Here is a 13,490-nt window from a genome sequence, read left to right as displayed (position 1 = left end):
TTGCAAGCAAATTTTTCGAGGCCCAGGATTGAATGGATGAAATCAAACGAAAATGTCAAACCGTCTGAACTCTTTTGATATAACATTTATTCATATTATATACGGTAGGAATAAATAATAAAAGGATCATTCGAGTAAGTGAAAACAAAAAGTAAAATAATAATCTTTTAACATGATAATTTAACAAGGCGACTGGCACAACTGTGATTATTCATTGGTAAATTATTCGATCGGTTATCACATCGATTGAAATAATGGTCTATAAAAAAACGAAACGATACGTATATAACTCGAATTCGTAGCACGAAAAAAGACAACATGGAAAATGAACGTTACAGCCTGATTAAAGAATCACATGGTTTCTTTCTCAGCCCTGAATTTGATTGAATCGATTGTTTATTAACGATAACAACGACGAGGATCACAGCGAATTCCCACGTTTTTCCTCATCCTCTTTTTCCCGTCGGGCTTTAACTCTCGACTCTTTATTGACAATGTCTAAATTGCTATGTCTACGTGGCTTTGGTATAGGATTTATGTCTCGATCGACAATAATCGCGGGTTTTTGTCTGATTGGTTCAGAGATATGAAGTTCGATGATTTTGACGGGTTCGGTAGGGCCGTCGGTAGAAATCGGCGGGTCTTCGATTCTAACGATTCTAATGTCATTTTGTTCTCTTGGTAATTCTTTCAGTTGAACTTTGACCCTGTCATTTTCGGTCAACTCCCGAAAGAAATTGTTTCGTGTTTCCCGCAAGGACATTCGAGTGCCTGCACGCTCGAAATTATCGCTCACCTCCTCGTCGCTCGAGTCACGAGCTTTCGTTGACTCGAGTATTTTTATTTGGCGTTCGATCTTCTCGATTTCGTCCTTGACTGAAAAACTACTACTTCGGGACAAGTTACCCGAGGATTTTCGTCGTGTTAGAGTAAATTCTTCCGTCGACGAATAAACCTCCGCCTCTTTCAACGTTTCGATCGCTCGATCATCAGATCTCCGTCGCAGTTCGACCCCGACGTCGACCTCATTTTTCTTTTGTTCGTTATCGTCTTTCAACTCGCAGCTTTTACTCCTCCCTTCTTCCGGGGACGTCACACTTTCTGACGTTTCTTCAGCTTTTCCATCCTCGATCTCCACGACTTGCGTCGAACTCTTCCGAGACTCCGTTTCTCCTTCGTCGTCCATCCGTAACGCTTCCTCAGTTTTTTCGTCCGGCGAAAATTTATTTGCACCTTCGCTTTGTTCTCTCGCTTTCTCATCGTCGACTCCGTTGCTGGCTCTCGTTGAACAAGTTGATTCCACATTATCGTCCAATTCACGACTTCTCTTCGTCATTTCGTCGATATTCTCCGTCACTCGAGCTATATCCACGATCTCGACCTCTGTTTTCGAAACGTCGGCTTCCGGTGCACGTGCGGCGTCGGTTTCCTGGAACATTCACACACAAGTTGAGCCACAGGGAACAGTTTTCGATACTCGCGACCAATTAATGGGCTGGCTGTATACCAGGACACGGAACAAGAGTTGCTGTATGACCTTTTCCATCTTTTTCGACGAGTTTGTTCCATGCGACCAGAAAATCACCAATAAAATTCAAGTGAATTCTTCAAAATATTGTGGCAAAGGATTTTGAAAGTTTTTTACCACGTTTGGCTTCAAATGAATGATTGAATTTTGACAGAATTCTCACCGAATGTTTCAGAAAGTTTTTCTCAAAGATCAACAAAATAGTACATTTTCTCGAATAAATTCCGGAGAAACTTACTTTGGGAGTTTCCAAGGGTTCTTTGATGCACGGAGGTTGAGGCGCTCGTCGTTTTTTCCTGCCATAGGCACTGACGGTACTGCCAACCGAGACGCAGCTGTTAATCGACAGATTCGATTTCCTAATGGCGTCTTGATTGAATCTTTTAAATACATAATCTTCTGGAACGTTTTCGTTTTCGTCTCTGATCGAGGTATCAGCAGAACGCGAGGAACCTTCATCGTTTAAGAATATTGGCGCTAACGATCTTTGGGAAGCTCTTGGTCCGCCGCGTCTGTAACACAATCGTCATTGTATTCATAATCATTTGACGAATGGAACTCATCAGGGGCATCGATTTGAAAGGAAAAACTCACTTCGGCGGAATTGGAGTTCGGTTCGGTGCTCTCTCTTCGGAAACACTTCCGTTGCTCGTGTTTTCTTTGCCACTGTAATCCAGAGACGGTATTTTGTCAGTCGGTTTTGGACTCACCTGTCCGAAACTACGAATTTGGAAAAACATAAGTTTTGCTGTTTAAATTTAATAGTAAAAGTGTTTTTCAATAATTCATTTTACAATTACTTTCATTTGTTCAAAAAAAAAAAAAAAGAAGAATCAATTTTTTCCATCAAAGAATGAGACTAGCCAAATCGATCACAAATTAGCAAGATTCGTGGGAAAGAAGCAGGCGAAAAATGTTGAAAAAAGTCAAAAATAATGTTACCGTCTTGCAGGAGCTTTGGGAGTCAAATTCTCCAGAATGCAAGTGGTGGTGTCCTGTGGACAGGGTTCACAAAGTTTTCCAGGATCGCCATTGACGGTCAATGTCGAGCTGTATCTGGACGAATTGTCCAAAGTGTATTTTCGCCTCCTCGCAAGAGTACCAAGCGCTTCGTTGAATTCCTGTTGGTCCTTTGACAAGCGTGCTGGTGTCGAGGGATATCCGTTGTACGTTCCGCGTTTGTAGGTCGACGAAACTGCGCGTATTACGTCAGAGATAAATAAAAACGAATAATCATTGTCACACAATTCAACCGACGGTTATTTATTATGCAATAAAAGATTTGAACGATGTTCGACGCCGTCAATCACGAACCTGTGGCAATCGTCGGTTTTCTTATCTCCACTTCCTGCGAATCTCTGCGTTTGCCGAATAAGCCATTCCTGATAAGAGAAAAACAGAAATAAAATCACGTCAGAAAGAGCCATCGATTGTAAGAATTTCTTGTCGAGTGAACTGCAGCAAAAAGCGTGTCTAGCCCGAAATAAATGCGGAATAATTTCCATCGCGTAATTCGTTCGTCGTTGGCATATAGAAAAATCAGTTGAAGAAAATTTTGAGATCGAAAGTGCACGGTAATCGATTTTAATGGGTCTGAATTGATGATCGATCACGCGGATAATTCTTCGAGTCTCCTCCGAGTGTCTTATCTTTTGTCACAGTTCAAAATGTCATCGACAGATCGAGCGCGCGGATCATCTGCGCGGCTTCCAATGGCGGATGGCATCGGAAAAATTGGTCGAATGTAAACGAAAAATAAACGTTGCCATGCCTCGTGGAAGCTTGGTCTTTGACCTCTAACCGACCGCGCTGAAGCAACGAGACAAAATGACCTCAAAGATTTCCGAACGTTTGCGTACAATTATTTGCTGTGCAACCGGCTCGTCGCATGGCATCTTTTTCTCCCGATTTTCTTCCATGACAGCTCGCGACTCAAGGAACTCGAATCTTGATATTCTGTTGCCAAGCATCGCTACACATATCGTTAAGTACGAGATTAAAAAAGTTTATTTAACGATATAAAATTTTATCTATCGCGAACAGCGAATTATCTCGACCGGAGACTCGAGGAATGACGTCGCGGCACCGATAGTCTCGAGGTACTGAACTCCCGTCTCCCGTCTCCCGTGCCAAAAACGAGCGTGCGTGCGCCTTTTTTTCTAACTTGTCGCTAATTTCGAACTTGCGAATTTACCGAATTTCCAAGTGTCGATTTTATGCATCGACGATTTACATAGACACATGCGTGTGAACACGAGGGTGGGATGAAGTGACGACTCAATGTCGAAAATAGCTGCCTTTCATCGGTTCACTAAGTTTAATAGACTTGAGCTTAACCGAGTCTCGGCTCACTTACAATACGAGGAGTTCATACCCATCAGACACTTCGTACCGTACAAATGTCCACACGAGTTCGAATGTCATGGAAAATGATTTTATTTGCGATTTACCGAATACCGGAATTACTGTGACGAAAAAAAAACCATTGAATTTTGTCCGAAAATGAAGATTATTTTTTTCCATATTAGGTGAAGATATAAACAACGGAACGTTAACGCGAGAAAGTCACGTGACGTGATCGAGAACGAACGCACGTAATTTCTTGGAATAAGAAAGTCCCAGTCGGGCGTTCGAATAAAATGAAGTTCGAATCTCATTTTCTTCTCTTCTTTTCGTTCTTTTGCCCTCAAGACGATTTATAACAGTTTGTTCATGTCTTCTTTGGACATTTGCCAGTCTCTCGAATGACGAGAATGGAAATCGAGTCGTGAGGAGCTATGAAAATTTACAGTAATTCAAGTGCATCGAACCGAGATTTAAAACGACACTAAAACGGACTATTCTTCTATCGTTTCAATCGACTTTCATTGAGTCAACGCTCTACTAGGTTCCACGACTGTCACTAATTAAACTAGTATTCGAGTATTGATTATACATAACTTGAGACTGAATGCACACTCTGTTTTGGTATACTTAACCTCAAATTGAAGCAGCTTGAAACAAAAAACAGGCAAATTTATTTCTTAAGAAACTTACCAACATGAGCCTCCCTGTTCCCCAGTTTTAATTGGAAAAATATCTCGAAAAAGTATTGAAATTCCACTAATTATCGAATTTGACAGCAAGCAAACTTGCTTTGCCCAATTCGTTGAACATTTCGTTCTTGTTTCGTTGAGAAACAAAATGGCGGGAAAACCGTTGATGATGCAAAGAAAAGGAAAACAAAAAAGTGACTCACCATGTAGTTTTGATGGAAAAACTGTTGGACCTTTGTTTCTTTTTGCTTCTTCCAAAAGTCCAAAATTTGTGCTTAGAGTCTTTGACGGAATTTTTCGCTTCGTGGTTTATTTTTTTAGTACCGTTAGTCGTGGTTGTTGCAGTTGTCGTCGAGTCATCGTTGAAGGGATTCAAATCCTCGGGATAATCATAAATCGAGATACTGGGTCTTCGTGACATTATTTTGAAAAGTGTATCGTGTTTTTGAAGATCAAAAAAAATGAATTCGTAATTGAAATAGTACACCAGTGACGACGATTTTCAATCGTAATCGACGTGGTGCATCTGCTGTTGGATAAGTCTTCACTGGCGCGTGGTGACAATAATATCACCAGATCTGTGTCACGATCGTCCGCAATTTCGTCTCATTCTCCATTTGCATCTCTTCACTTGTTTCTTCTACACTTTGACAAGCTCTCTGAGGCGAAAGGCTGAAAAATACGGGCGCCCATCCGACCATGTTACACAAAAAATGTAAAACTGCCAATTTATAACTATTTTATCGTCAAACGGTTGTTGTTTTTTTTTTTTTTTTTTTTTTTTTTTTCAAAAAAGTAAAAAATCTCAACTCTTTCAACCACGCTTTCATATTGAACTAGCCAAGTTCCTTCGCAAATGCGAAATGGTGTAAAAATAATGGTTAGCTCGAATCGATGCTCTTTTTTCTATTTTTCTAATGACGGAGAGTTCAGTTTTCCAAGTTTTTATAGTTCCTAGATGTGCAACAAGTTGTAAGCAGCATGTGATGAATCGATGCTCTCTCTCGCTATGTTGGCCAACAAACACAATTAGCTCAATTAGAACGACCACGCTCACCATGCACTTATGTTTCCATGACGTTTGTATGTCTTGTTTATTCTGAGAATGTCGTCTCGTACTATATTACGATAAACCGATTTAATCAACGCGTAAAAAGAAAACAAAGTATTTCTCTTCATTCCGTCGATCTGAGGATAAATGTGAGGGGAAATCGTTGGAAAAGATCGTTCGCCAAATTTACAAAAACTACGAATCACTGATAATCTTTTTCCATCCATTTTGTTTCGTAGTTGTGATTTTGACCGATTGCAGCGCTGCAGCGAGTCTCACGCGATTAGTTTTTTTAATATTGAAATTCACGGAAGAAACCGACTGAACCACTTTTCCATCTGATATCGACCAATCACGAAATTTAACGAATCTGACATGCTGGTGAGTCAAACTGTGAAATTCTGTGTGGTGCGGTCAATGCTCGCGGAACCACCTACGTTTTTCTTTAATTATTCACTAATAAATGTCTCACTTGTATAGGCACTTGAGGTGATGGAGCAGTCGCTATCTCGCCACCGTGAGTGCGAGAGAGATAGCTGCAATTTTCGAAATTGAATATGTTCGACACGGTTTGATCAATAAAAAAAAGCCCCTGTCAGCGTATTTTTGCCATCTTTCCGCGTCCGCTGACAGAGCCTTTTTTTGATTAGTCAAACGACAGCGGAGAATTTTCATTTCGAAAATTCGAGGTGAGGTTAGTCCACTGAACCATGCTCTTAATTTCATAAAGTGGTAAAACATGTTAACGCGTTGTCTAATAACTTTTTCGAGAAATTCTAAGCACGTAGAATAGCTGCTGCCAAAACTCTTGGAGATTCGCGCGGGAATGCACAAAACCGATCTTGTAGAGCATAACATTTTTTTCAGAAAATGAGTCCCCGGAAATACATCGAATAATATCCCAAGTTTCGTAACACTCTGGAACCTCTGGAACTAAATTGATTTTCGAACTGTCCTCTAGGCTGTAATTCCCAGATTAGAGGAGTCTAGAACCTTTTATGGAGGAAATTTTATGCTCTACAAAATGGCATTTTTTATTTTTTTGCTCTATTTTTAACGCTTTTGGAGGTAAATGCACGAAATGATCGATACTAGCTTGAGTAACCAATAACTCGTCGCGGCGGTGGCCTGTAATCAAAAAACAGGAACGAATGTAATCAGTTCCAAGTTTCACCGCAGGAGGCGACATCGGAAGAAACATTATCGATCGAGACGACTCTCTCGTCGATAAAGATCGGCAGGCGAAAATGTTGTATACGCGAAAAGAAAAGAACTCGTATTTGACTTCAAACAAATCTTTATCTGCACGAAACGGGCGCTAAGCGACCTCGAAACGCGGGAACTCTTGTGACCCGCGCGCTACACAACTTTGAGTCGCTACCGTTTTACCTATAAATAGAACGAAAGAAATTCAGGGGAGTCACGGGCAATAAAAGACTCTGCTGGTCGTGTTCGTGAAACCAATAAGATCCATACACGGTCCGTTCTAAGGTAAACGGACGGCTTTTACCAAATACATCGTAACTTTCCTCAATTGTTTTATCAAATTCGAGATCACGTGTAAACGATAAAATACGAAATATTACGTTGGGCTCGACCGAAATAACCGTTGAAATCTAAATTCAAAAAAACCTCGATTCTCGCAATAACCGTGGAAATAAAACTTCGTTTCAAGATGATAAAGAATGAGGTTATGTTTGAAACACCAAGATTTGGATTCCACTCCGCTTAGAATGTCCCGTAAATATATAGGAACGTGCTTAGAAGTAGTTCCCTCTAGCTTTTTTTTCCTCAACTCCAGCATTTCATTGGCGTTGAGTCACGGGGGCCAGAAATAAGACGAATATGCGTTTCGATCGCGTAAGCTCAGGTTTATTGAATTATTTGTAGTACAATCGTTTCTTCATATTCTATTCAATTTGAGTCTTCGAAAAAGCGAATGGCCAATAATGATCGGGACTAAATCATCGCGTGTTACCTTACGAGGATGATGATTGTTTTTCAGTATTTTTTTGCACCGAATTTTCGTGAATGTTTTCAAAGAACAAAAATTTTGTTGGATTTAATCCAAGTAACCTGCAGTCACCCGAAATTCGTGGCGCTCTATTTTCAACGATATTTCGGGAATCGAGGGGTGCACACTTGAACCGTCGTTGGAATATATTTTTTCGAAATTTGTAAACGCACATCGAGGAGAAAAAGTGTATTATTTTTAGCACCGGTAAATTTGTTCGTTGGCAGCAGTCACAGCAATATATTTAGCGCGTTAAGGAGTTCGTTGGCAGTTTTTTTGTCTCAAAGAAAATATTACCAAATGAAAAAGTGGTTAATACGCTGATCGATCAATTTTTTCAGCGCGACAACATCGCACGAGTTATATTCGCAATGGGAATTCAAACTCTAATTCATCAACGAACATTTCCAAGTGAATTTATTTACATATATTTTTGTATACAGATATACACTTGAGAAAATACGTGCTTTTGAAAGTGGCCGATGAATCATTGGTGATGCAGTGTAACCGAGGCTTGTCTCGATCGAAGTTCGATCCCCGCTCGCGTCACTCGATGAGAAACGAATGTAAAAAGAGCGCCTGATCGACAACAATCTGCTTTAGCGTCCGTCACAATAGATATCGATGAAAACGATAACGAAGTTTCCTGAGAAATTCACGTTTGTAAGTGACTCTTGTTATTTGAGTGCAAACATGGAGAAAGTTGAAAATACGAAAGAAAGAAGCAACGAGTGACGTTTAAGAAATTCGTTATTTTCAAAATCAATTTAACGACTCCGCGGTCAACAAGCCTCTCCGAAGCCGTGTCTTTGTACTTTTTCGAGCGTGCGACTAGTTCTATTTGCAAAATAAATCAACGATGAGGCCATTAAGAAGCGAGATAAGAGAGCGTAGAAAATGAGCACAAAATCTCGAGTGCGACCGAGCGATAAAGAACAAAAGAAGAAGATAAGGCGACAGTGCAGTGGAATGAAGAAGACAAAAATTACGGCGGTAGACCGTCGCGGTACAACGGTCCTCAAAAACCACATCACGGACGAATGGACGGCGATGATGAAGACAAAAAACGAGCGAAAAATGTGTGTACGTCCGCTGCAAAGTGAGTCCCCGCGTATCGGCAATGCACAACCGTGTGTGCCTCAACTCACTAAGAAATCTTACGTAATCTTGCTTAAACAAGTTCTTGATTATATTCTACGAGTCTCACACGATGCATCCTTATTGTGGTAGGTGTCATCGCTGTTGTTCACTTTACATATCCATTATATCATCGGCATCTTCGCGTGTAGAAAAATAGGAAATATTTGTCAGCGCATTTTTGAATGAAACGGAAAATAAAAGGGAAACAAAAGAATATTATTCATCGTTATTTAAGTAAATAAGTGGCTGAATTCGAGTTGTACCGAAGGAGGAAATTGCGATCGAACGTTGGTTTGTACGTTAAACGGTATAAACATCATAACCTAATTGTTTAGTGATTTATCGACGATTAATAATGCTTCTCAATCGCTAATGAGCAATTGAGCAAATAAACTGAACATTTTCCGTACGGAGATCAATCGAAAAATCATTATTTCTCGAAATGAAGGAGAAAATTGAAAGAATTGAGATGAATTGCTGACTAATTATTGGCTATCGATCAATGGAACACTGCAACGGCCCATTTATCATGTTGTTTTATTCAACTTTTTGTAATTCCCCATTTGTCACGACTTGAACAAACCCCCTCGTAGAAAAAGAGTTTCGAAACTAAATAGTATTTTTGGGTAAATACCTACAAATATAGAATATTCCAAATCAGGTGTGAACGAACGGAAAAAACACACTTTCACTATTTTTACACTTCGAGGAAAATGTAAGAACTTCTAGAAACGAGCTGCACACCGAACACGTTCGTTCACGTTTGTTTACCAATCCGCGGCGCAGCCTGTATTTTGTTCCGAGCGTCTAAAAAAACGAGTTGAATCGAACTTTTATTCAGTTTTGACCGATCGTAGTTTGACAATTTTTGACATTTTTTTCGGTCCGAATGAACTTATGTTACAATGTCAGGACGAAACGAAAACGATGCGTGGCAGCCGGTCTCACGGTCTCGACTATCCGGCCTGAATCGCAAAATGAAGGAGTGAGCGAGCGCCTTCCACTTTGTCACCTCCCGAACGACCAAGCGAACACCCAAGAGCGCCTCCCGCAGTGTGTTAGTGTATCCGTGACGTCACGGATAATTTTAATTCCTTTCGTGATATTCGCACGAGTTGCCTCGATCTTATGCCATTCACATGTACACATAAAGTCTTGCATTAAAATACTTTGTTAATTAATCATATCTGTACACAGAGATTATTTTCAGTCGACTGGCGCATCGAGCATTTATAATCCGATCTGTGAAGTTTTCTGTGCCTTCGTTTCTATATAACAGATTTTTATTTTCCTCGTCAAAGCAACACGAATCAATCGCGGATTTTATCCTTCTCTACATAAAAACAAGTCGACGATCACAATATTCGTGAAAGTAATAAACCGCCATTTTTATTCGGAAAAAAATAATACGAGCTTACGAAAGTATCGCGAGGTGGAAATAAGTCAACGTAATTAATCAGCGATGCCGCGGAATTGGACACATAACCTCAAGAATCTTGTCCATTTAATTACTTTTTCGGGATGCAAATAGACGGTTGAACGCGTCGAGTGTACAGTCGTAACGAACCGGTAAAACGTTATGGGGCCGGACGTGGCGTAAAAATTCACGTGTTGTGTGTGAGAAGTGGATCTAATTTGTTACCGAGTGTCGTAACGATTTTTTACGCTCATTTCTCTCTGGCTGTGAATTATTTTTATTATTTTCTTCATTGTTATTTATTCGTTATTATTACGAACGGTGCTTCTACAAATGTGAGAGGAACGAACAATGAGTGCTTGGTTTCGCGAACATAATTCGCGAGTCAGTGACGATGAGAGTTACAGAAACGGGAATAATGCGCTTTCGGTTAGCCCGTTATTTTTTTCCTTCGTGAACGATGTTTGGCGAAGCGTTTGAGCAAAAGAGAGAATAAATTCATGCTTCAACTATAGCTCTATTTTGACAGCAGAGCGATAAACGATTTCAAATAATCTTTGCTCGAATGGCCCTGAAATTATTTCGAGTGTAATATTCAACTTAAATTATTCAACTGCATCATTAAACTCCACGATTCGAAAGCCGACTCGTCGGAATTCTCAGTGTATAAACGTTTCCGAAAGCCATAAATGCAATCTTTGCGGATAAAGAGAATTCCGAGATTCGTTCGCGCATCCAATCGCGAACATGAAGCATTGCGAATCTCATGGCGTACGAACCTTTTCATTTATGGATCGTGACATTTTATGCAAATTATTGATTTATGCGCATGAGTTTTATTTGACGAATTTCTAATGAAGATGATGGCGTGTCGATGTTAAAGGTCGTGACCTTGACCTTATTGTGTCATATTTTCTTATACAAGATCTTTCTCTCACATTAAAAAGAGTTCTTTCTCACATCAAATTGAGTTTGTTTCTCGGGTGATTTTTCTACTTGGGAGAAAACATCATTTTTCCCTTCGTGTTTCCTTCGTTTATTCCCGGAACTCAAAACACGGCCATGTGTATTTTCTTTTAACGTATTTGCTTTTACCGAGGGAAGAAAAATTCAGCCACGCGATCATCGAAGCAAACATTCTCATCGCTCTGTTAATCATAACCGACGGGAACACTTTCTAGTTCATTTTTTTTCGCGCACCGAATAAGCTCCAGCGTAATCGCGTGTGTTTTCGATGAACAATAAAATTTCTTCGTGCAGTTATTACTCTTCGCTAAACTTTCGTATATAATTATTGCACCAGCAATTTTCATCAGTCACTGAATATTATTTTATTGCGGTTTAATACTTTCGATTTATCTTTAAAAGAAAAATTCGTATTTTTGCATTGACTGTACAACACCATAGGTCATCGTAATACGAGACCGAATTATTTGAATAATTTTTCAAAAAATATTCGAACAATTTGCTCCTCGTTGGTTGAAAAAATGTTTGGTCTTTGTAGAGCGATTCCAAAAAATATTGCTTCGCATTATATGCAGCTTCGAAACACTGATCCGATAAGGTTTTTCGGCTGAGAAACACGTCAAATACATTCACTTTTTTTGTATTCCCACGGAAGAATGTTGCGTGACGATGTTCCAAGTTCCTTCATTTCTACTTCGAAATAAAACGTACTGATTGGTGTTTACATTGGATTTAACATTTTTTATCCTTATCCCTTTATTCTGACGACCGATAAACCAGATACGATCATATTTTTTATCGATTTTTTCTCGCATCTTTCTTTTCCTTCCCAAGTCTACGATGGAATTCATTCGATTGCTCGATAACGCGGTGTCGAAATTTTTCTGTACTGCATATTTCAGGACGCAGCGTCGATTCGTATCTCCAATCATTTATTTTATTTTATCACGCTTGCTTATAACCTGAAAATAGATGGGCGAAAACAGCCGTAACGTTTATTAAGGCTCGAACTTATATCGCGACAAAACTTTATTGAAAAGTTTATTACAAGATCGATGGGTAGGAACCTTGGGTTGAGACCTTGAGCTCACCGTTCTATGTCAGTTCTATGTACGAAGTACGAAGCTCCCGAGACTCCTTTTTATTGGTCCGCAATGAAAAGAATTTACCAAACAACTCGGCCACCTCGTTAAACATGTATATAAACTAACAGTTGAACACATGGAACAGTGATAAAGAACTCTACACACGCGTATATGAATTCATTCGGTCATAACGTCTCGGTAAATGAAAAGCAGGATATACGTTATTGTGACATAATTAAATCGTTAAGAGACATAAGCGTATTTAAAGGCTCGTTATAATAACCTGGGAAGACATCCGATCGGGCTATAAACTGAGATACGCGAATTATTCCACGAACAAAAAAAACACCGAAAGCGAATCTTTTTCCGAGTGACGATTCATCGAAAAAATTTCGACAGCTTTTTATAGCATGTGTACGAAGGTGGTACGAAGAAGTACGAAGATTTTTCTTCGCTACCTAGCGGCCGCGGTCTGTACTAATCAATATGGCCGTTGCATTTCGATATTTTTGGCGCTCGATATGAATGCGATAGTTAAAAAATAAGTTAAGAATCGATCGGAAATAAAAACTCTAAATTCCGATCCTCTTCGTTGGCGCAGAAATTTTTGGATCGTCCTAAAATTAAATAAAATTCTCGACTGGAAAGCTCTCGTCGACATTCATAGAGGAAAATTGCTGAGTTAACGAAACATATGTATGAATAACTCATGTGACAAGAGGAACGCGCAGAAATTGAGAACGTATTTATTACTCAACGAAACGTTAACATATATGACTATCACACTCGTATAAAAGATGAAAAAGTATAGATATACGTAGGATTATACAGAGGCTCCTGTGTAACACGCGCATTATAATGATCCGGGGTATGCAAATTTAAGTGCAGGAAGATCCGTTCGCTAAGCAAGTGTGAAGGCCTTGTGTTTTAGTGTTCCCAATGACCCACGCGAAAATTCTTACATCGTCCTCTATGTCCTACACGTTTTTTCATGCACACTTTTACAGCTGGCCTTTAATTTTTCACAATCTTCGATATAAAAGCTACGCGACTGAGAAACTATTACTGTCAGTGTTTTCATTTTTCATTTGTTTTTCTGCAACCGTCACAAAAAATAAATAGCAAAATAAAATAAAAACCCAAAAGCGTGTCAACCGGAACCACCGGAATAATTGCTGGTCGTTTAAATTGGGCACGCAAACTTGATACTAATTGGAATATAGCTTGAAGCTAGCAATGTTAATGGAGTTTCGT

At 39.6% G+C, this 13,490-nt stretch overlaps 1 protein-coding gene across 4 annotated transcripts; it reads right to left on the bottom strand.

Moving 5' to 3' along the window:
* Positions 1-69: 69 nt before the first annotated feature.
* On the bottom strand, positions 70-10,245 carry LOC122413762 (uncharacterized). 4 transcript variants are annotated; one of them, XM_043424348.1, is made up of 8 exons: positions 9,407-10,245; positions 4,767-5,235; positions 4,507-4,521; positions 2,843-2,910; positions 2,471-2,723; positions 2,123-2,194; positions 1,767-2,040; positions 70-1,429 (listed from the first exon to the last, which is right to left on the bottom strand). In XM_043424348.1, the coding sequence occupies exons 2-8, from the start codon at positions 4,982-4,984 to the stop codon at positions 422-424; spliced, it is 1,908 nt and encodes a 635-aa protein (XP_043280283.1). In that variant the 5' UTR covers positions 4,985-5,235; positions 9,407-10,245; the 3' UTR covers positions 70-421. The 4 variants fall into 4 exon arrangements, with proteins under 4 accessions (XP_043280283.1, XP_043280281.1, XP_043280280.1 ...); XM_043424346.1 differs by having other exon boundaries at positions 2,123-2,248; positions 9,403-10,243; XM_043424345.1 differs by having other exon boundaries at positions 2,123-2,248; positions 9,407-10,243.
* Between the last annotated feature and the right edge of the window lie 3,245 nt (positions 10,246-13,490).

Source organism: Venturia canescens, chromosome 7, assembly GCF_019457755.1.
Source record: "Venturia canescens isolate UGA chromosome 7, ASM1945775v1, whole genome shotgun sequence".
In the NCBI taxonomy this organism is placed as follows: Eukaryota; Metazoa; Arthropoda; class Insecta; order Hymenoptera; family Ichneumonidae; genus Venturia; species Venturia canescens.
The sequence above is the reverse complement of the archived record's forward strand: the minus strand, read 5'-3'. Positions and strand labels throughout refer to the sequence as shown.